The sequence below is a fragment of the Callorhinchus milii genome, unplaced genomic scaffold (assembly GCF_018977255.1).
Source record: "Callorhinchus milii isolate IMCB2004 unplaced genomic scaffold, IMCB_Cmil_1.0 Scaffold10, whole genome shotgun sequence".
Classification (NCBI taxonomy): Eukaryota; Metazoa; Chordata; class Chondrichthyes; order Chimaeriformes; family Callorhinchidae; genus Callorhinchus; species Callorhinchus milii.
The window spans coordinates 2,341,023-2,365,305 of record NW_024704751.1 but is presented as its reverse complement, the minus strand read 5'-3'; the positions used below and the strand labels follow the sequence as shown (position 1 = coordinate 2,365,305).

The 24,283-nt window shown below is 44.1% G+C and overlaps 1 protein-coding gene across 1 annotated transcript; it reads right to left on the bottom strand.

Annotated features, from left to right (window-relative positions):
- On the bottom strand, nucleotides 1-24,253 carry rtn4rl1b (reticulon 4 receptor-like 1b). The gene is made up of 2 exons (XM_042338836.1): nucleotides 23,973-24,253; nucleotides 1-1,454 (listed from the first exon to the last, which is right to left on the bottom strand). Exons 1-2 carry the CDS (start codon nucleotides 23,983-23,985, stop codon nucleotides 76-78), a joined length of 1,392 nt encoding a protein of 463 aa, XP_042194770.1. The 5' UTR covers nucleotides 23,986-24,253; the 3' UTR covers nucleotides 1-75.
- Nucleotides 24,254-24,283: the final 30 nt, after the last annotated feature.

Here is a 24,283-nt window from a genome sequence, read left to right as displayed (position 1 = left end):
TTTTATTTTTTGGTCCCTACTGGATTGACGGCAGTGTTAGAATGTTTTTGCCCTTGTGATTTACCAGAGGCGGCTTCAACGGATTATGAGAATTAAAGTCGCCAGGACAGTGAGAACTACGGCCCCGGAGCTGGGGCAAGGGCTGGGGTTACCTCCTCCCGAGGGTGACTTTTTGATCCCGGGCGGTTCGATCCGTGGTCGACGGGTACATTTCGTACGACGCCTGGGAGGGAATGTGGGAACACCCTGTGCGTTCTGGCTGACGTCTGGTAAATAATCTCTGCCCCGCATCCCATCGAGCTGCTGGTGGATGTCGTTGGCCGATTTTTTTCGTGCGCCATTTGCCTCTGTGGGGTATGTTTTGCCGATGTGATCCGGAAATTTGCCAGGGTGGCTTGTGTCGTTCTTGCCAGGCAGGCTGTGTCCTGGGGTGATGTCCCGCGAGGAAGGTGGGCCGACATGCGAGCGGTGACCATTCTCCAGACCCTGCTTGCCAGTGTGATGGGGATGCTGTTTGGGGCTAGTTCGGATCTGATTGAGTAACTCCGAACCCGTGCAGTTCTGAAAGACCCGAGGGGGGAGGACCTTTAGATCTTTCCCTTTGAGCTCCTTCGGGGATTCGCAGAGCACGCTGGAGCTCGATCCCCTAAACCTCTGAAGCCAGTCCCACAAGGATCGAGATTTACAGGTACATTCCCAAGGGTTGCCATTTAATCTGAGATACTGCAATGACCCAAGCTCAGCCAGGCACTCTCCAGGGAGTGAAATCAGGCTATTATTGAACAAATACAAGGTGGCCAGCCTTCGAAGATCATGAAACGCCCGTTTGTTAACCCAATGAAGCCTGTTCTGGTGGAGCAGGAGGCGATCAAGACTGATCAGGCCTCTGAAGGTATTCTGGGACAAACTCAATAGGCGATTCCCATGCAGGAAAAGTTGAGTAAGGTTGACTAGTTCTAAAAACAGATCATCCTGGAGATACTCTATGTGGTTTTCCTGGAGATAGAGATACTGCAGGTTGTGAAGACCTGTAAATATTCCATTGGGCAGAAAGGTCAATCCACAGCGGTAGAGGTGCAATGCATGAAGCTTCTCCAAGCCACTAAAGGTCTCTGCATCCAGGAATCTCAGGTAACGATTGTCCCCGAGATCAAGCTCCTCGAGAAGACTGAATCCACGGAAAGCCTCCGGATCGATGAAGGTGATGTTGTTGGAATACAACCAAAGGGTGACTGTGGATGGGCTGAATGTGTTCCTTAATAGAAGAGTTATCCTGTTGTTCTGGAGGAAGATTCTCTCGCTGTTCTCAGGAATTCCTTCAGGGATGGAGGTAATTCCATGAGACTGACAGGTGACAGTCATAGGAGAAGGGTAACATACGCAGTCTCTGGGACAAGAAGCTGAAATGTGCAGCTCCAACCCAATCAAAACTAGGAACAGCTCGATACCACACCCTGGAATCAGAGAAACACAAATGTTGAATTGGAATCACAATACAAAACAAAATTTCATTTCTATAGCGCCTTCGATGTCAGGAGGATGTCCCAAGGCAGGGATTTGGACCAGAGCGGGGTGGGGGTGGAGTGGAATCAGGGAGGGTAGAGAGCAGGGAGGGTAGAGAGCAGGGAGGGTAGAGAGCAGGGAGGGTGGCCAAAAGCACGGTCGTAGGAGGGTCTTGAGACGTGCCTTGAAGGAGGCAAGGGAGGGAACAAGGCTGAATACAGTATTTTTGACACAGTCAGACATCAGGAAAAGACATTTGAAGAATAATAGTAATAATTGACGAAACGTTTCAAAGTGATTCACAGGATAGATATACTTTAACATTTTGGTGAATGAAATGCAGTAGCCAGTTTGCTCACAGCAATGTCTCACAAACAGCCACAGCCATGACAGTGTATTTTTTAGGGAGTGGAGCAGACAATTTGCACACAACAATATCCCTCCCACAAACAGCAATGAAGTAAGTGAATGACCGATTTTATCTCGGGGCTTGTAGGCCAGGACTCCCTTCTCTTTACAAATCGTGCCACAGTACCTTTAAACGTCTGCCTGAGCAGGTAAGCTGGACCTTAGTTTAACATAAAGGCCATTGGAGCTGTATTAGCACGTCAGTCCAGACTGTGAGCTCAAATTCCCATTGAACCCGTAATCGGGTTCAGAGGCGAGGCGAGACTCGGAGGCGAGAGTGAGTCAGCCTTACGACTGAATTGCCTCATTTGCATCCTCACAGGGTGACCTCCGTTTCTGATTTCTGTGAAACACCTGAGGGTAAGTTTTGTTTGCAATTTGCAATTCGCTTTTAATTTTTTTCACACATAAGCTTCTTTGCTTTGGAATCCAACCCGCGCACAGCGGAATGTAATTACAGGACGCTGCAGGTTTAGGGAACTGGAAAGTATTGAACTGGAGCCTCAAATTACATGTCAGTGGAAATGTGCTTGAAAAGTATATATTGGCTCAACAATGTGCTGCAGCTGAGAGCGTGAACACTGCGGGTCACACCTGCAATTCTGGGCTCAGAATAAGCCGTCTCGCCTAGCACGGGAAAAGGCCGAGACTGGTTCTAATAGCAAGGCTCCTGTATGCCTGGTGACAGTTCAGCTGTCAGATAGCTGGCCTGTTGCCTGAGAAATGGTGTATAACACCTAAGGGCAGCAGACCTGGAGAGCAGGGAAGAGAATTATTTTTACAGTTAATGAAATTTTAGAAAAAGCTCCCAGGTAGCCCAGTGAGTTATACCGCTGCCTGCCAGGAAAGTACCAGAAGCCTGAACTTTCTCATGGTCTTAGCCTCAAGACCATTACTGCTTTGAATTTCAAGTTGTACAGAATTTTTTGGAAGATTTCTTTTCACCCAGTCTTATTTGAAAGCCCGTTCTTCTGAAGCACTGTTGAAGACCAGCTTCCACAAATGCGACTGAAATTAAGAATTCTCCACAATTCTGCACGATCTTAAATAATAATAATCCTTGCATTTGATACAGCACCTTATCTTGCCTTCTAGATGTCTCAAAGCGCTTCAATGTCAAATGTCCTGGCCTCAAACACCTTGAGCACTAAATGTTGTCAATTAATCTCTGTGTGAAAAGAAATACTTCCTGGTATATGTTTTAAAATTTCCCCTTCTTGAACCTGAATCTTGCTCTCTTGTCCTGCTGGCATGGTATATCGGAAACTATTTTACCAGGTTTCATTTGTATTGTTTGATTAAGCATTGACGATGGTGCTACAAGTTCTCCTCTAAGGTTGCTGAAGAGACCTGATCTTCCTCGTAACTTAACCCTCAAACACTGGGGATAAGCCTTGTTGCTTAGCAGTTAACCACAGCAGATATCATTTTATGATGGCCTTTTCTGGGTCGACTATGGTTAATTGTTGCAGTGCCAATACATCTGACACACCTAACACTGGGGATCAGCCTTGTTGCTCTCCTGTGCACTGACTCTAGGATCTAGGCGAAGCTCAGATCTGTGTTGGCAGGCTGACTGTTTTCTGCCTCAACCATTTTCAGTGATTCCCAGGGATACCAAAAGCGATTCGGAAGAAAAGAAGGATGGTAAACATGAGCTTAAGATGGACACACACACACACAGAAAAACATTAAACACAACACTCACAGTCAATAAGGAAAGAGGCTGGAATATCCCATCTAATGGATACGTAAAGTAAACAGTGAGGTACAGAATTATTAAAGTGGCTTTCTGGTAATCTGATCTTTTTACATATTTTAAACCTGAAATCGTAGAATCATAGAATATCACAGCACAGAAGGATGCCATTCGGCCCATCGTGCCAGCTCTTTGAAAGAGCTACTCAATCAGTCCTATTCCCCCACTCTTTCCCAACAATAATAATCCTTGCATTTGAAATAGCGCTTTTCATGTCTTCTAGAAGTCTCAAAGTGCTTCACAGAATATATTGTAAAGTGAATTGACTGTATATTTTGTGAGCGAAACTCGGCAGCCAATTGCGCACAGCAGGTCCCACAAACAGTCGTTGATTGAGTGCCTAAATTATTATTTTTTTCTTGAGGGATTATTATTAGACGTGTGGAGTAAGGAAACTTGCCCAAGGTTTAGCCCTGCCAGGAATCGAACCCAGGTGTCTCGCTTGCGAGGCGAGTGCTCTAACCCCTGAGCTACAGGACTTCCCATTTTACCACTGCAAATTTTTCCTTTTTAAGTACCTATCTAATTCCCTTTTGGAGAATTGTTATTGAATCTGTTCCTACCTCCCTCTCAGGCAGTGCATTCCAGACCATAACAACTCTCTTGTATGAAAAAAAATTCTCCTCATCTCCGCTTTGGTTCTTTTGCCAATTATCTAAATCTGTGTCCTCTGGTTGCTGACCCACCCGCCAGTGGAAACAGTTTCTTCCTTTCTACGCTATCAAAACCCTTCATAATTTTGAACACCTATTAAATCTCCCTTAACCTTCCTAGTGAAATGTACTACTAACAGTTTAACATAAAATTTAGGGCATCGAATGGGGTGCTACAGAATTTTTGTGCCGTGGAGTGAAGGTTTGATCCCCTTTTGAGCTGTTCCTACTCAAAAAATGACACAACTGTATTGAGAAGTGCTGAATAGAGGCTTCTCCACAGAGAAGCAAAAGGGAGCGATACAGTGCCTGTGCACACTTAGTGACTGGCATTGATTGCCGAAACAGGTTACCCGCACTCTCACAAAAACGAGGACAAATGGAAGAGGGACAGAATAAATTTAGTTTTAATATATGATAACAATCTCTTTCACTAATAATTGAAGCTGGGGATAAATATCCTTCAGCACTACCGGGAAATTAGGAAGAACTTGCCAGAGATTTATATATAGCGTGTGGTTGTGCACTAATGTGGGCGTTTTACAAATGAGGCTGGAGCAGAGTAGGTTCAGAAGCTCAGCAATAAGGGTTGGTCTTCAGCAGATGCAATGCTATGGTTAATTATTATCAAATTTTCATTTTAGAAACCCGCTTTCTCTCTTTGCATTCGTAGCTGTCTAGAGGAATTCACGTAATCTGGGAATACAGTCTATTTGTATTAGCTGTACAAGTAATTTTCCACAATTGCTTTTTAAGCACTTTATTTGGAGTACACACTTAAGAGCAATAGACATAAAGTATGTTGCAGTACAGAAACTAATTTGCAAACGAGCTGTTTCAGTTTCTTTAATATGATGGTTTTAAATTTTCCTGAAGAACTTGGAGAATTTATATTACTCTCCAGCAGGTAGATGACCAATTGACAGAGTAACACTTTCTAATCCAAATGGAGGGATAGACATCAAGAACAGACGTATGTTGATGCAGTCGCACAGAGCAGAATAAGTGCTTCTTGTTTGAGACTGAGTGGAGTTCACTATTGATAAAGATAGATCACTATATTCCTATAATCCTTGTGTTTGATTTGGTGCCCTTCATGCAAGGACGTCTCAAAGCGCTTCACAGAATATACTGTAAAGTACAGGGATTATTGTGTTTTTAAGTGAATGAGGCAGCTGATTAGCACATAGCAATGTTTCAAACCAACCATGAAGTGAATGACTAGCTCTATCTAGGGAATTGTTGGCTGGGTCACTAGGAGAAACTCCTTTCTCTTTTTGAATAGCTACATGGGATCTTCAACCTGAACAAGCACAGACGGGACCTCAGTGTAATGTCTCACCGAAGGACGGCACCTCTGATAACAGACCAAACCTGACACTGCATTGGAGTGGCAGCCTACAAGGTGATTTCAAAGTTCCTACATGGGACTTGATCCCACAACCTTTTGACACAAGAGGCAAGAGTGCTACTTGTTGAGTCGGGTGGCACACCTGTCAATCACAAGATTGGTTTGAATGAAGAAGGTCCTTGGTCTCACCTGTCCTGATCTCTCATGAATACCCACTCTACAATCCTCCCATTATAGCAATAAGCTGCGAGTCTTAAACGAGTCCAGTGCGCTGGCCTCAATCATTTTTCCTGGCAACTTGCTCCAGTTGTTAATTAGATCCTCTGTCCCAGTACACTTTGAGCTCATGGCCTAGGTTGGCATTTCAACAGACTGACTGTTGGGGGAAGCACTGTATTGTCGGAGATTAAAATTGAAGGCTTGTCAGCCTGTTCAGACCTGCCCCTTGACCAGCCAACCCCACCCCACCTCCCCCAGGTAAAATTGGCCTTTCACTTCACAGGTGTTTGTGGGACATTACAGTGAGGAAATTGATGGTCCACACAGTCACTACCTCTTCACTGTAAAAACAAAAATCCTACAAAGCTCTTTGAGATGTCTTGATGATGTAATAAGGCGCTATATCAAATGCAAGGATTATTAATTATAAACTTTTAAGGACTTCAGTGCAAAGAAATTGAAGGCCACTTTGGATTCTTGAAGACTATGTGCTTAACATGGTTAATAGAGTTAGACTGTAAGTGGAGTAGCCTCTGTAGAATCTCTCTCCCAATACACTTCTCCCTTCCCAATGCCATTGACCCCAGTGAGGAAAAAAAATATATATGTAGAATTATAGATGATTGGGAGCATGTAATAAGGCTGTAATTTAATCTCGGTGCTCAGATGACAGGTTTATGGAAGACTTCTGAACCCCTTGATTAAATTACAGCCGTTCACATGTTCCTTTATCTTCCATTATTTTTATGATACATAATACGATCTCGCAAAAATAAAAACATTGCCAATGATAGCTAAAAGGGGGGCTGAAATTACGATGATTGTAGACTAAAAGTCTGTCAGTCGATTTGCAAGAACCCCTAAACAGGTGTAAATACGTTTGAGATTGTGCTGTACAGCTGTAATATAATCAGTGGTTCAGTCTCCCCCACACTTTCTATTGGTTATTGCGACAGATGCCACTGCTCTCAAGATCCTCACTCTCTATTCCCTTGAATTTGAAAGTTTGAGGGGTGAACCGATTGAGGTTTTTAAAATAATAAAAGGATTCGATAGGGTAACTACAGAGAAACTATTCCCTCTAGTGGGGGAATCGAGAATAAGGGGGAATAATTTTAAAATTAGAGCTAAGCCATTTAGGAGTGAAATCAGGAGGCAGTTTTGCACCCAATGGGTAGTGGAAATCTGGAACTCTCTCCCCCAAAAGGCTGTGGACGCTGGATCCATTCATATTTTTAAGACTGAGGTGGATAGATATTTGTTAGGTCAGGATATTAAGGAATATGGGGCAAGGGCGGCTAATTGGAGTTGAGGTACTAATCAGCCATGAATTTATAGAATGGCGGAACAGGCTCGAGGGGCTGAATGGCCTACTCCTATGTTTCTCACCTACAAATCGCTACGCACTCTCTCCCTGCTCTACCTCTATGATCTTGCAAGCGAGCCACCTGGGTTCAATTCCAGGCAGGGAGAAACCTTGGGCAAGTTTCCTTACTCCACACGCCTAATAATAATACCTCCAAAAAACAAAACAATAATAAATTGGTCATTTTCAATCCAAGACTGTTTGTGGGACACTGCTGTGTGCAATTGCCTGCCGCGTTTCGCCCACAAATATACGGTCAATTCACTTTACAGTATATTCTGTGAAGTGCTTTGAGATGTCGAGAAGACGTGAAAAAGCGCTATATCAAATGCAAGGATTATTATTATTATTATCTTGTCCCCTGCACTCAACACACTTGGGTCTTCTATGTGTTCTACACTCTTCATCTCACCTTTGGGGGTCAAATCTTCAGCCACTATGCCTCTACCCTCTGGAACTCACTAAATCTCTCCGCCTCACCCTTTTTTATCAACCTTTAAAACCCTCCTGAAAACCTACCTCTTTGATCATGCCTAGAGCCAACCCCTCTCCTCCTTTTCCCACCCTCCCTGCTCAGTTTTTAACCCCATTATTTACCCAACGTAATATCCTCAATAACCTTGCATGCATGCACACAGTGGGAATTTATTTTGCCAGGAGCAGGAATGTCTATAACAGTGTAGTGTGAGAGTCAGTGAAAGAGATAGTTTGATATGGAGATCGAGAAAAATCATTAAGAGAGAAAGAAAGTTGCAGCAAGGGGGAGAGAGAAGGAACGAAAAAGAGACATGCGCACACAGAAAGAGAGTTTTAGCCTCAAAAGGGATTGAAATTCCATTGTGATAGCCTGTGGCAACAGAGTGAAACTGAAAGTATTTGCTATTGTGATGGAACCACCTTTCTTTTCCTTTTGACTCTACTCAATGTGATCGATGGGGTCAGAGGTCATCAAATCCAAACTAATGGCTATGTTTTGTAGCCAGACACTGGACTCATTTAAAAAACAGCATAATGCTGTAATGGGGGGGGGGGGAGATAGTAGATTGGGCTTACTAGAAGAATGAGATCAAATTGGGCGAGGGGTCCTCTTCCTCGGAACCCATCTTGTGATCTTGTGAAATGCTGAGATTAAATCAACTCACTTTCTGACACCCTTTAAAAACATATGTTCCTCTCAGTGAAATGAAAACGTTAACTGCAGTTAAAGTCCGACTGAGGTGGATAGATTTTTGTTAGGTAAGGGTATCAAGGGATATAGAGCAAAGGCAGATAATTGGAGTTGAGATATAGATCAGCCATGATCAAATAGAATAGGCTCGAGGGGCTAAGTGGCCAATCCTGTTCCTAGGTTGCTTCCGATGGCTTAGTTGTGTGGAACTGAGGTGTACAGACCAGGAAGATCCCAAGTTTGATCGCTGGTCAGTACTGAGTTACAATATTCATGCCACAAATAGCCTCAGTACCATTAGGCTATGGAGGGAAAAAACAGCCAGCGTTTCTGCTCCAGAATCCAATCAATCACAGGAGAGCTGTCACCCATGTTATCCAGTGACCCCCTCTGGAAAGGGGGAAATAAAACCAAGAGGCTGAAATCCCATTGAGTGAAAAGTAACAGGCAGTTCCAATATAATCAGTGCTGAGTTTATCCTGTGATTGACTGAAGAATATAACAGGGGAATTATTTCCTACTTTCAAACCAAAATTAGATGGGAATTAGCAGCCTGCTCTTTTGTATAATGTAGAAAGTAATAATTTCTAGCGATCCACTGCAGGTTAAACTACTTCAATCTTGCATTGATGACTGCACACGTTTAAATCCTGGGGGATTATGTCACAGCTGACGAAATTAACACTGCTCGTATGGTGCAAGTGATTATGATGACATCTCATCTGAGGATTCAAATGACAGAGAGAGCACTCTTCACTCTCATGGTTAACGATGACATTCAATGAGATTATTTGCTGGGAATCAGATCTATCCACCAATATTTTCTGCACAATGTGCAAGATTAGCGATGTTGCCACCAAATCAATGTCAGGAATAACACTAGACTCATTTAAGCGCTCCGGGACGCTACCCCGCATGAAGGGTGCTATATAAATGCAAGTTGTTGTTGTTGCTTCAGCTCCTAACTCTCTCACTGCATTCAAATACCAATGGAAACACATCACCATGATAGAGAAAACGAAGTAAAGGAAAGTTTGCAAACTCAATTAAAAGCAAACCCAGACAACAAACCTAAACTACAATAACAAACCTTGACCAGATAAAAGGCACAATTGACTAGTCTGAAGGGGCTTATCAATGATGAGAGAGGCTGGATAGACTGGGATTGTATTTCTTGTAGCAGAGGAGGTTAAGGGTGATTTGATTGAGGTATTATAAAAAATGAAAGGAATTGACATGTTAGTGATCTTTGGATGGAGCGATCCATTATAAGGGGGCTTAGCCTCAGAACTAAGACAGTTAGAACTGAGGTCAGGAAGCATTCAAAATGCAAATGCAAGGATTATTCGCTTTCACACTGAGGATTGTGAATATATGGAACGCTCTGCCCCAAAAAGCTGTGGAGACAGAATCAATCGAGGTGTTTAATAGAGAGACAGTCAGATATAGAGGCATTTAACAGCATAGGGCAAAAGAGCAATGCACTGGTGCACAAGGATCTGACCAGATCTAATAAACTGGTGGAACAGGCTCGATGGGCTGAATGGCCTCCTCCTGTTTTCGTATGTGCCTATATTTATTGCCACCTGAATCTGAAAATAATCCTCTTACGTGCATTGAAATGGACACTGCTCAGATCACTTGGCGCACAGGTGTAACCTATGAAATTACAGTAAATTAAGTCCCTTTTTGGAAATGAAAATATTCCAAGAAATTCCTACATTTGAATGAATATTATAAATAATAATCCTTGCATTTGATATAGCACCTTATCACCTCATCGAGATGTCTCAAAGTGCTTCACAGGATATACTATAAAGTGGAGTGACTGTTTATTTTGTGGGTGAAACACAACAGCCAGTTGCACACAGCAATGTTCCACAAACAGCCATGGAGTAAGTGACCAATGTTATATGGGGAATTGTTGGCCAGGACACCAGGAGAAACTTCCTTCTCTTTTCGAATAGTGCCATGGGATCTTTAACGTTCACCGAAGCCGGCACCTCCAACAATGTAACACACCCCCTCAGCACTGGGGTGTCAACTTAGACAATGTGATTCCAAGTCCCAGTGCAGTGTTTAAACCCACACCTTCTGACAGAGGTGAGAGAGCTACCACTGCGCTAGGCTGACACACAATAATTCGTAGAATAAATAGTGTTTTATATATAAATATGTATAGTATGATGTAGTGTTGCACATATGTGACATATGAGCTCTGGTTAAGCCTGTTCATTATGCAAGTTTGTAGTTTACAACGTTAATGTCATGTTGCACACTCCAGACTGTGTGCTATTCTACCGTATATATAATTCACAAGGAGGTAGCTACCATCCATTTTCTTCTGGAATGGATGTTTCAACTGAATGAATTGTGTAATTCGTTTGGACATAAATTGTCTATTTTGCTATTTAAAACCATAAATAACAGATTTATCCTTAATTAAATATGAATTATTTCCTTTATGTAAATAACTACGGCATTTGTCAATTCAGTCACAAGCTCATTTCTAACTCGACCCCATTTACTGTATGATGCATGATTATTTTTCTATCAATCCTGTTTCAAGGCAACACAAGGATTATGGTATGAGAATGCATAACCAGAAATGCAGATCTAGGATTTAACTTGTCTATCTGTTTATATCATTTCCACCCATTTTATTCTACAAATGTTCTCCCCTTCTCAACCGTCTGTCACTACACTTGACAGCAATTACCTGTGAAGTGTTTTGAGACATTGACAATATAGGCAATGCATCACATCCAAGGATTATTCGTGATATTATTATAGTTGTATCTCACCCAAACGGACGTTTTTTATGCGTGAGCCTAGACAGCGAGTGTCAGTAAGCTTTTTATCTATTGGAGGGAAGTGGGGGGTGGGTTCCAGAGCTAAGCCAAATCCTATTCATACAAGTGCAGCAGGTGGGGGCTCACAGGATAGTGATCAGAAGAAGGACTGATTACCTCCTCTCTCCCTCCCTCCCCACCAAAGCCTGGGAATAAAGAGAACAACTGTGACCCTACCATAACCCGGCTTCGGATCAGCTATCTCAATACGTACTGTGATTTGAACTCAATTCTTTCCCGTATGAATATCTCTGTTTCACCCTGGGAGGTGAATTTACTCATTGATCCATCAAGGGAGCCCACTGCTTTTCAATTCAAGTTTTATTTCAGACTTGAATGTAAAGATGCAGCCTATTCCTTTATGTAAATAATGAGCTTTACTTTGCTAGGATAGATCTACGGGAAATGCATCTTAAACCTATCACCAGTACTTTGAAGAATAAGCCGCACAGATTTTCCAGTTTAACAGATTTTTCAAGCTGTGCGTTTTTTTTCAGAAAAAAGTCAATATTTAAGAATAGCAGTGTTCAAAGCAATAAAAAAAACTGTACCTTAGCACCAGAATGCATACGTTTGGCATTTCTTTAGACAGCCCTAACGGCTTACAGACGTCTACGTTCTCACAGGCATGTTCAGAGCTGCAACTAAGCAGTTTTAACTGGTTAGACTCCAGCAGTACCCCAACGCACCCTCTCGAATCCCCAAGATTGCCAATCTGCACCTAACGTTTTCCAGAATTAGGTCAGCAGGATGCATCCCTCCAAAGAGAGGGTGCACATGTCATTCCAACAATCTATCTCTAGGATTTCTGTGTGTAGGTGGGATGCATGGAATTCTCAGCTTGGTTTGGAGACTGTTAAGCAACGGTGATGACACTGACTGACCAAATGGTTGAGCCAACCTGACTCCTGTGTAACAAAAGCCCAAGAATGTATAGACCCCCCCTCCCAACAAAGGACATTCAGCTGATCAAGCTCTTTGCCTCCATGGACTAAACAACATTGAAGGGTATTACAGCACAGAAAGACTGTGAATAAAGAGAAAAACTGAAAGTTTGGCCCATCGGGTCTGAGCAGACATTTCTGTTCACGTGAACCAGCTGATCTAATCTCATTCTCCTGCTTGCTCCCCATTCCTTTTTTAAGCACCTACAGAATCATTCAATTCGCTTTTAAAGGAATTTCTGGACTCTGCTGTAACAACAGTTAAAGATTAAAAATTCTACATTCCAGCTATCCTCTGTATAAATATCAACCTTAATATAGGTATCATCCGACTCACAATCTTCTCGTATATCTTCCTGAAACCCCAAAGGTAATAAAATATAATAATAATCCTTGCATTTGGCATAGTGCCTTTCATTTAAGGAGGTCATCTCAAAGCACTTCATAAGATTTATTGTAAAGTGTAGTAACTATATTGTGTAGATGAAGTTCAGAATGCTAACATCAGTTGGTATGAAACGGGCATTCAGACCAGAATGGTTCCAGGCTCAATCCCTGGTCTTGGATGAGGTACCAGATCTCACTGGCTCAGTTAGAGAGTGCAGTGAGTAACCAATAGAGGGGTTAAATTACTGATCATGATTCAGTGTCCCACATCATTAGGCCCAGCAGTGATACCCCAAGATTGAATTTCCTACCAACATTCACTGTCTGATTTCACACAAGAAAAATAGCTCCAACATTGTTGGTGAAGGCACCATTCAGGGCAATGCAGAGCTACTTAGACCAGAAAGTTGCAGTTTCCATTCCTGCCCTCAACGTATCTTAGCTGGGGTACTGGCTGGGGAACTACAAATAGCCTAATGATCTTGGGCTGGAGAAGCTAAAGAATGAACCAGGACTCTTATTCCTGATTGTTAGCTGGTGATTCACCTTGGGATGTGTGTATGTGTGCTTTCGTTTGCATTTGAAAAGTATCAGCATGGCACAATTGGTAGCACTCTTGTCTCTGAGAAAGGAGGTTGTGGGTTCATGCCCCATGTTGGGAAATTTGAACTCAAACAAATGAGTTCAAACAAATGGGCTGTCACAGCTGCAGTGTTGGAGGTGCTGTCCTCCATACAAGACTCTAAACCAAGTTCCAGTCTACCTGTTTGGGTGGATGTTGAAGCTCCTATTCGAAAAGAGAAGGGAGTTTCACTCGGTGCCCTGACCAATGACTCCCAAATAAAATGAGTCTTTCACTTCATGGTTGCCTGTGAGACTGAGGGAGAGACTCAGTTACTTAGTTACTCTTAAGCTAATTGCTGTGTGCCAATTAGCTGCCACATTCGCCTACAAAATACGCAGTCACTACACTTCACGGTATATCCTTGAGAAGTGAAAGGCGCTGCATCGGATACAAAATAAAAAATGAGGGAGAAGAGAATTGGGAGCCACTGCAATGCTCTGGGCTCACACACACGTTGGCTTGGAACAAACACTTTGAGACGCCGCCTGGTGTGAAGGGTGCAAAATAAATGCAAGTTGTTGTTGTTGTCGTTGAATGAGTTACTGAATGAGACTGGAGCCTGCGACATACCGTATTTTCCAACATCAATTATAATAAATAATAATAATCCTTGCATTTGATACAGTGCCTTATCACGTCGTTGAGACGTCTCAAAGCGCTTCACAGGATATACTGTAAAGTGGATTCAATTGTGTATTTTGTGGGCAAAACGCAGTAGCCAGTGTGCGCACAGCAGCGTCCCACAAACAGCCATGAAGCGAGTGACCAGTTTTATCTGGGGGAATTTATTGGCCAGGGCACTGGGAGAGAGAAATCGTTTCTCTTTTCAAATATAGCATCTTTAGAGAGAGGGAGGGAATGAGGGGAGCGCGGAGCTTTTACCTTAAAGTAAAGCAGCTAGACTTCAGCTGCGGGGTTAATTATATCGATTTGGATGAGTGAACATAATTTCTTCGTGGATTTTATTAAAAATTATTATCATGTAGACACTAACTCCCTTAAGCTTATGTGCTGCTGGAGAGAGGCAACAGGGCTAGACCGGTTAATTACAGAAACGTGGAGCCCATCTTGAGGCAGTTGGGTACCTGGAACCTTTCTGGAGAGAGGAATTGTTCTTGGCTGGTAAAAACATTGCAGGGTGTGGGAATGATTGCCTCTAGAATGGGGCCAAATGGCCTATGGGCGGGCGTGCAACGTGCACACAGTATAAATATATATCCCTGAAGAAATACTGCGTTTATTTTAAGGTGCATTGCAGCCTTTACATTAAAAAAGCATGCCATCTCCATAACACCCATAGTTTTTAAGATGAAATACAGATTTTTTTCCCCCCCCCATCCTACACCCCACCAAAAAAGAAATCAACAACTGGAATTGGCTTGTGAAACAAACAAACAAACATCAGGTAAAATCACACGGTCCACACAGGTCATTGGGAATTTATATGTATAAAAAAAACAAATTAACCCACGTTAATTGTTTAAAGGCAGGGAGCAAAGGAGAAGGTGTTCTCTTCTCTCACATTATCCAGGTGAGTGAGTGAGTGTGTGTGGGTACCAATCCCATTTCAGGTGGTCTGCTTATTTTTGTCCACCTGCAGTTTTGTGTGTGTGTGGGGGGTGTTGTGTTGGGAAGGTGACAAAGGTGAAGGGTTTTCAGAGGATAAAGGCGAATGTGTATTATCATTCTGCGGGTTCTACCCCAGGTACTGGGGTGCAGTGACTGAGTGTGTGTGTGTCTTACTTATTAAACCACTGCATCGCTTAAACATCTCTCTGCTCGATGCTGTTTTTGCTGGAGAGCACTGCGTTTTGAGATGACAGGATGGGATTGGTGGTGGGGGGGGTGGAGAGAGAAGAAAAAATATCACTGGCTCTCTGAAAAAAAAACAGCAGATTTTCAGCACATCTGCAGCGAGAGCTATAGTTCTAAGAATTCTGATCTGATTCTCAAGTTAGCTCTAGAGACTGCATCCTGTGTGTGTGTGTGTGTGTGTGTGACCTACATACAGCTCTCTCCTACAAACTAAACTGGAGGAAAAAATCTCAAACCAGGACGCAGTCTCCATCCGCATCCCCTTCCCTTTGCAAACTCTTTCTTTCATCTTTGAGCACTCTCCCCCCCCCCCCCCACCCACACCCCCTCCAAACACACACCCAACTTATTTCTAGGTAATTTATCTAATCGTGTGTTTTTTTTGGGGGGGGGGGCACAGCCAAACCAGAGCACCGATAAGAAATTCCACACAAAAGAAAATAACTGGAAAGAGGCGTGTGTGTGTTTTTTTTTAAAAAATGGGAATTTAATGCAGACAGGAATCATTGGGTGATCTGTCTTGATGTCGATTATTGCATTGTGTGAGGATCGATTTTTTTTTAAGAATGGAAAATTAGGAGGTCACCTGAGTACCGCATGTGCAACACTTCAAACCCCAAATAAAAGCAGTCAGAGGAGAATAGCAGGCACTGTTTGTGCTATTTTTACCCCTCCTCTCTGTCTCTCTCTCTGTCTCTCTCTCTCTCCCTGCGACAGATCACTGCCTTTATCATTTACTCCAGCCTTCAAAAGTAATCAGAACAGTGGGGAAGAGGTCAGTACGTTCATCAAGACCATCCTCTAATAAATAAGGAATAAATTCAGCCTGATCACACTCGGGGAGCGAATATCTTTCAGAAAACTTCCCTTATGTTACAAACATCACAACTCCCCCACCAGCCTCTTTAAAGCGTGGTTGAAAGTGTTCCTTTATTAGGCAGTAACAATAACAAATGGCTGTTTACATCCACCCTGGTCGCATTTTCCCTTCCGAAATAATTATATTATCACCCTTTATTTTGTTAAAGGGTTGGGGAATCGTGCCATGAGGCAGCTGTGCAGATATCACCCCTCTCTCTATTACATTTTCCCATGAAGATTTTCCCTTCATTTTATGCCTTGTCGAAACTTGCCTTGTTATAACTAATGCATTATTTTTACCTCCATCGCTCGCAGTGTCCCCAAATGATAGGAGCGAGCACAACAAGCGATGGTTTCGTGCCATTACTACATATATTTGTGGCACTTAAGCCTGGAGTGATGGAACGCATTCTGGAACCTTTCTATTTCTCCCCCCACCACCACCACCACGACCCCAACCCAACACACAATCTGCCATATATCTGCCTCGCCCTGTAATCAGGTTAGAAAATTCAACATACATTGTTTTTAAATGCTCAAAGTTGAAATAAAATCCCCCCCCCCCCCCCCCCCCCCCCCACCCTCAAAGACGTTTAATCGAGGCGTTTGGTGACTAGAGGAGGGGATCAGAAAAGATGTCCTAATTGCCTCCAAAGAAGAGGCAAGTGACCGCCTTGAAAGGGGGAGCCGGGGGCGCGGTTGAAGGAGGTGGCAAATTTAGCTTAAAATCGGTCTTTGAACCATTTAAGCCAAAATCGTGATTTAAAAAAAAAACCAAACACATCTGCGTTCCTATAGATGTTTCCCTCTCTTTGCTCTTAAGCCGTTGATATTCTGTCCTGGGCGCTTCTGCTATTTGCCAATGGGAGAAATCCTTGTGGACCACCGAGTTTTTGGGGAGTAAAAGATCAATTTTGTGATGAAACTGCCAATTTTCCGGTTTGGAAAAGGGTCTGGGGTCCTCGCAATCCTTATTCTCATCATCATCATCATCATAGCAGCGCTCTGGGGCGCTATATAAATGCAAGTTGTTGTTGGTATAAGAAAAATCCTAGCAACAATAATCCTGGCATTTGATACAGCGCCTTATCACATCTTCGAGGCGTCTCAACGCGCTTCACGGAACACGCTGTAAAGTATATTGTTGTGATAATCTTTGTCCTTATTATAATGATAACTCTTACCCTATAATAATAATAATCTTTATCTTGTAAAAAATATTTTCCGGTGTTGTAATAATAATAATAATAATTACCCTTACAAACAACAATAATAACCTTACCCTAATGTGACATAGCAACATATCTATAAATAACTGTACACAGGTAAGGCTGATGGTGTGGGGGAAGGAGCGAGGTGACTAATCATTCAAGGATTATTATTATTATTCACTTACTTTAACCCCTTTCTGTATTTACAGCTCCCAATCATGAATTGCCTTGCAGCACTTTCACAAAAGTGTATTTTCCGGATGGAAAACCCAAGGGGGTTGACCTAATTCAGTGAATAATGATAATAATAATAAGATTTTAATGTTAGGACAGTCAGTCTGGGAGCTCCTCTACTGAAGCGGATTTGGGGGGTGGGGGAAACTCTCTCACTCCGAGATGAGCTGGTCCTCATTGGGAAAGATTCATTCAGTGGTAGCGCCATGTCCTTCATTCATCTCTGAGACATATTCAGTCCCTTCCCTTCCACCGACACACATATATATATATATGGGAAGATATATATATATGATAAAAACAAGACTATGCTGCAAAACACACAGAGAGTCAAGCACATCCGAAAATAGCTCAAGTTATCTTTTCTCGACGTTGTTGTTGTTGTCGGATGTGCTCCTTTGTTATTTCAGGCACTTCAGACATTAATTAACCCGCCTTTCAACTTTGTCATTACATTTCCAACACATTCTGGAGTTTATTTAGGATTTGCAGCATTTGCAGGATGGGGGGGAGGGGGTAATAATAATAATGATCTCTATTTTGACTGTGAGGGTCAATTTGGTAAGCCGAGGTTTGGAGAGACTTTGCTTACATTAAATTGGCTGAACGTGGAAATGTCTTGAAGCACAGTATCCACCCACACCACCCCCGGGGTGTGTATGGCAGAGAGGTCAATGGGTGGCTGGTGTTGAGGCACAGCGCACACCTGAATGGAGCAGTACTGATCAACAACAACTTGCATTTACATTGATGCCATATAAATCCACAAATCATACAGTCAATTCACCTCACAGTATATTCTGCGAAGCACTTTGAGACGGCTCGATGACATGATAAGGCGCTATATCAAATGCAAGGATTATTATTATAATTGATGTTGGGAAATACAATATTATTATAAGGATTATATATAGTCACGACAGGGATTATCAGGAAAATGGGAAATTTAATTACACCAATGACTCAAACTCTGGCCAGAATTTTTTTTATTATACTCTTAACTTTTATTTGAAATAATAATTCACCTTTCAGTTGTCTTTTCCACTATCCAATGGGGAAGGTGGGACTCAGTTGAAACAAAAGGCAAAATACTGCAGACGCTGGAAATCTGAAATAAAAACCAAAGTCGCTGGGAAACACTCAGCAGGTCAGGCAGCATCTATGGAGAGAGGAAAGTGAGTTAACGTTTCAGGTCAATGGCCTTTCATCAGTTCTGAAACATTAACTCACTCTTCTCTCTCCATAGATGCTGCCTGACTTGCTGTGTGTTCCCAGCGACTTCTGTTTTTAATCTCAGTTGAAACAAGTTGGATAGGGATGTGACACCACATATTATTATTATATTATAATACCGGTTTGTAATTTTAGTGCTAATGATAAGGGCGAGTATGTATCACTTAATAGCTTATACGACATGGATTGTACCATCACGTCAAAAACATGTACACCATTTTACACATTATACCTCACTGGTGTGTTACATTTATCCACATTGTCTTGGGATTGTTACTCTAGATCTTTTGCACTTTGCTGCCACATAATTTTGGGGGTTACAAAAGATCCATCCACGTGAGGCTGTGCTCATCCTCACACCTTGGCTGTATTATTCATCTCCTGCATCATCCGCCAACATCACTTCCCAATGGCAGGAAAACAATAAATACCACACCAAAAAACAACAATCATCATCAGCAATTGACTCAGCTCTGCTTAACCAAAAATAGACAAGCTAGTTAGACAGACACTGCATGAGATATATTCAGTACAGTATACGTTTTAGAAATGGTGGCAATGAGAGACAAGGCTGTGTGTGAATGTTGGGGCTCTGGCGTTGTTGAAAGACAACTCAGATTTTGTTCTTATGTTTCTATAATAATAATAATTCTTGCATTTGATATAGCGCCTTACCATGTCTTCGAGACATCTCAAAGCACTTCACAAAATATACTGTAAGGCAAATTGACTGTATTTTTTATGGGCGAAACGCAGCAGCCAATTGCGCCCAGCAGTGTCCCACAAACAGTCGTGGATTGAGTGACATGGATTGGAGGAATTATTAGCCCGGAAAGGGATCCGCCAAATGACTAATAACTGGGTTCCTACTTACTGTTACATAAACAGGGCGTGTTGAGTAAGGAAACTTGCCTAAGGTTTCTCCCCAATTTCTAGGGTTTCTTAATGTCATCAGAGCCTTTTAATTTAATGCCTGTAAGAGGAACTTTTTTATGCAGAGGGTGGTGAGAATGTGGAACTCACTGATTGAAGTAAGAAGCATCAAAGTATTTACTTGATGCATATATGAGAGGTTACTAAATGGAGGTGGGTTCAGTAGAGAGGGAAATACGAGGGGTGGATTATAAACACTGGCGTAGACTAATTGGGCTGAATGGCCTGTCTCTCTGCCTTACCACTCTAGGTAATTCTATGTAGTTCAAGGACTGCCTTGCGTCTGTCTGTTAAACCTGCTGACTTCACCATATCCTAAGATGGTGTGTATGTTTTCTTCAGGCTTACTGACAACCAAGCACAGAGAAGGAGAAACGAGTTTCTGGACCTGCTGAAATTGATTGGATCTGATCAGAACTTTCATCTGATCACAGTTGGGCAGCTGAGCACCCAGTTGGGCAGCTGAACCCCCAGTTGGGCAGCTGAGCACCCAGTTGGGCAGCTGAGCACCCAGTTGGGCAGCTGAACCCCCAGTTGGGCAGCTGAGCACCCAGTTGGGCAGCTGAACCCCCAGTTGGGCAGCTGAGCACCCAGTTGGGCAGCTGAACACCCAGTTGGGCAGCTGAACTCCCAGTTGGGCAGCTGAGCCCCCAGTTGGGCAGCTGAACACCCAGTTGGGCAGCTGAACCCCCAGTTGGGCAGCTGAACCCCCAGTTGGGCAGCTGAACCCCCAGTTGGGCAGCTGAACCCCCAGTTGGGCAGCTGAACCCCCAGTTGGGCAGCTGAACCCCCAGTTGGGCAGCTGAGCACCCAGTTGGGCAGCTGAACCCCCAGTTGGGCAGCTGAACCCCCAGTTGGGCAGCTGAACCCCCAGTTGGGCAGCTGAACACAAAGGGTTTACATTCCAGGCCAATTGTCTGGTTTTTTTTTTGCTGTGCGTCTCCACAACAGTTCATTTTATACCCAATTCCTGATCATAAACCAGTTCTCCAGTAATCCAGTGCTGTTTGCTCTCCAGGTCCGACAGTTATATCAGATTTCTGTACACAGGTTTGTGTGCATGCAATGTTCTGAATTCCAACCTGGGATTTTGTTTTACCCCCTAAAGCAGATACCTCCATTCTCTATCGTGCATAACGGTGCATGTATTGATCTGATCGGGGCTTGAGTGCAATTAGGATCGGACTCCTTCGTTTTAATTATTTTTTTTAAAAAAAAATCTCCTCGTTTTTTTTTCAAAACCCTATTCTTTATGGTAAAAAGCTGCTGAGAAACGGACGCGTCTGAATGGAAACCCCACGGCAGTTGGGGTTGAGGATGAACATACGAACGGGGTAGGAAAGTGGTTCACGGAGTTTGTGCTGATGAGGTTCCTCGGTGTCAGAAATAAGAGGTTTTAATGTATTATTTTCACTCCGATTGAAGAGGGGCTGTAAATATTCTCACTGCTGGTGACCAACGAAGCCCCTTCCCACCGAATAATTACATTTCGGGACTGTGTTAAGAAGTCTATACACACACATATATATATAATATATATTTTTTTGCTTTGGTGTAATGTAGAGCTCAAGTTCTTCGCTCATTATCAGTGTTAGACCATCACTCGCGATTTAACTGTGTGTGTAAAGAGATGGCATCGTTGATCAAAAACAAATCGATTGGGAACTAATTTCCATAACCGATTTTCCCATGGAGGGGAATCGATTTTATTTCTTTTTTAAAAATTCTTGAGGGTGTAAAAAACCCACACTGGAACTCCAGTCTCACCTCCTCTTTCAGGGGCGTTTTATTCGCGATGTGAGAGAGAGTTAACGCGGCTCTGGTTTGAACTGAGCAGTTTTACCCCAAAACCAGGAACACCAAAAAGGTTAATGACCCACTTAAACAAAGCTCGACAACACCTTTCACGACCCTAATGTGAGAGCTCTGCCCGTCCTTGTTCCGATCTGTTATCACTTTCCTTCTCATCTCTACTGATACGAGATAGAAAACCTCTTATCTCTGGAAGAGAAGAGATAAGAGATATCGCTGGAAGAGATGTCAGTGAGTGAGTTCAGGGAGGTTTGATTCTCTCTCCCAACCCAACCCAACCCAGCACAGCCCCCAACCCAGCACAGCCCCCAACCCAGCACAGCACAGCACAGCACAGCTCCCAGCCCCCAGCACAGCACAGCCCCCAACCCAGCACAGCACAGCCCCCAGCCCAGCACAGCCCCCAGCCCAGCCCAACCCAGCACAGCCCCCAGCCCACAGCCCCCACCCAGCACAGCCCCCAGCCCAGCACAGCCCCAGACCCAGCCCAGCACAGCCCCCAGCACAGCCCCCAACCCAGCACAGCCCCCAGACCCCAGCCCAGCACAGCCCAACCCAGCACAGCCCCCAGCACAGCCCCCAGCCCCAGCACAGCCCCCAGCCCAACCCAGCACAGCCCCCAGCCCAACCCAGCACAGCCCCAGCACAGCACCCAGCCCCCAGCCCACCACAGCACAACCCCCAACCCAGCCCAGCACAGCCCCCAGCCCAGCACAGCACAGCCCCCAGCACAGCACAGCACAGCCCCCAGCACAGCCCCCAGCCCAGCCCAGCACAGCCCCAGCACAGCCCCAGCCCAGCCCAGCACAGCCCCCAGCCCAGCACAGCCCCCAGCCCAGCACAGCCCCCAGCACAGCCCCAGCCAGCCCAGCCCAGCACAGCCCCCAGCCCAGCACAGCACAGCCCCCAGTCCAGCCCCCAGCCCAGCACTGTAAAGGAGCGAAGGAGTGTCCTGAAGGAGTTAACATGGGCAGATCTGTATTTATTATAACTATTTATTTATAACTCGCTGCCTGAAGATGCACAACACACACACAGACACACGCCTTGTTTTTGTGCTTCTGAGCTCCTGCCAAAGGTGAGCGGTTTTGCGCTAACACACAACAGGGGAAGGGGGAGAAAAGGGTCGTGGGGGGAGATGACAGATGGGTGGCTTTTCGGGGGGCTGTTGGCATGCGGGGTGGCAGCAGACACAGACTGACCTGTACTCCCCTCCATCCGTTCCTTTAAGGATTACAGTGGATTACAGCCACTGAAGGCGCTCCATAACAGAGAATAGCAAAAATCACAGAGAGTCACAGAGTCTCACCCCCGAAGCTCACAACGGCCACAACGCCGGGACTGTGTCGGGTTGGAGAGAGCCACGATTGAGGCAAAACAAGGACAACAGCTGTGCCGGTTTTTATTGATGGAAGTTGGCACAAGGAAAGAGAGATGGCTTTCCCCTTCAGGAAAGGAGAGTGGCGTTCATTGATGGGGGGGGGCACCCACCTGCCTCTCCTCGTCCCACTTTGAAAGTAAGGAAGACATCAAATCATGATGGACACTAATACCTATTGAAGTGGACCTTCGTCCTGTCCCTCCGTTATCTCACAGCTATATCTGGTCCCTCACAGAGCTCCCTGTGGGTCTCTCGGGAATCCGGGGGCAACATAATGAGGGGAGCGAGCGAGGGACAAAGGGGGAGAGGAGGTGAAGGGGAGGATTATGTCTCTCTCTATATATATATATATATAGATAGATATCCTCTCCCTCTTTGTCCATCGCTTCCCCTCATTATTTTGTTCCCGATTCATAAGATATGGTTAATGTGGGGGACAAGATTTAGCTGTGAGATATCACAGGGACAGAATACACACCTATATATATATATATGTGTGTGTGTGTGTGTGTGTGTGTGGAGTGGTGGATAAAGGAGTATAAACTAAGAGTCCCAAACGGGGAGAAATCAATGATATGTTTAGAAGGTACCTGTAATGTGCAAAAAAAAAGAACGAGAGCAACGAGGAGAGAGTGGAGAGTATTAAGGCAGAGACAGACAATGAGACAGCGCTCTCAAACACAACCCCGGGGATATATATATATATACACACACACACACACACACACCAGCGATGTGCTTTATCTTCTTCAGCCCCAAACCAACTCCTGTCCAAAACTGTGCCAAACGCGGCTCCGAAAACTTGCATTAAAAGTCCGAGGCTTTTTGTTTTTGTGCTCGAGAGCCCTTTTTCTTTTACGCAACAAATGAAACGACAAACCTCGAAATGTACTGTACAATCCCATCCACACCCGTAAAAAAGGGCTGAAGCTCAGCCTCGCGGACCTCGCAATGCGGCGATCTATTTCAATAAGTGTTCGGGATTATTGTCTGACACGAATATTGTATTGTCTAATACGCTTTTTATCGCTGAGAAATCAGATGCAAATCATAGAGAGGATAACAAACCATCGGAAATCAGCAAACGACGATGTATATATATATATGTATATATGTATATACACATATATATATTTCTCTCTCTCTCTATATATAATAAGAACAACACCAACACAGGTGAGTTGCACTCAGTAAATACAGAAGTGTTGGGGGTTGGAGAGAGAGAGAGAGAGAGAGAGAGGGGGGGTTCCAACTTACCTTTTCTGGTCATTTTCGCCCTTCTCCGGATTTTCTCGGGTAAAGTTGTCTGTTTCCGACTCCAAAAAAAAAATTAACACACGAACCCCGGAGCTGGAAACGGAATCAGAAACGGCCCCGAACACAGCAGTAAGTCCTGGGCGGCTGTTGCTGTTGTTGTTGTTGTTGTTGTTGTGGCTGTTGCTGCTGTTGTTGCACAAATATCCAAAGCGAGTTCTCCGGCATCGTGAGTCCAAGAGCGCCCGGAGCCTCCCGGCACTGCTCCCCGCCCGCCCGCCCGCCCGCCCCGAGAGCCACTCCACCCGGCGAGA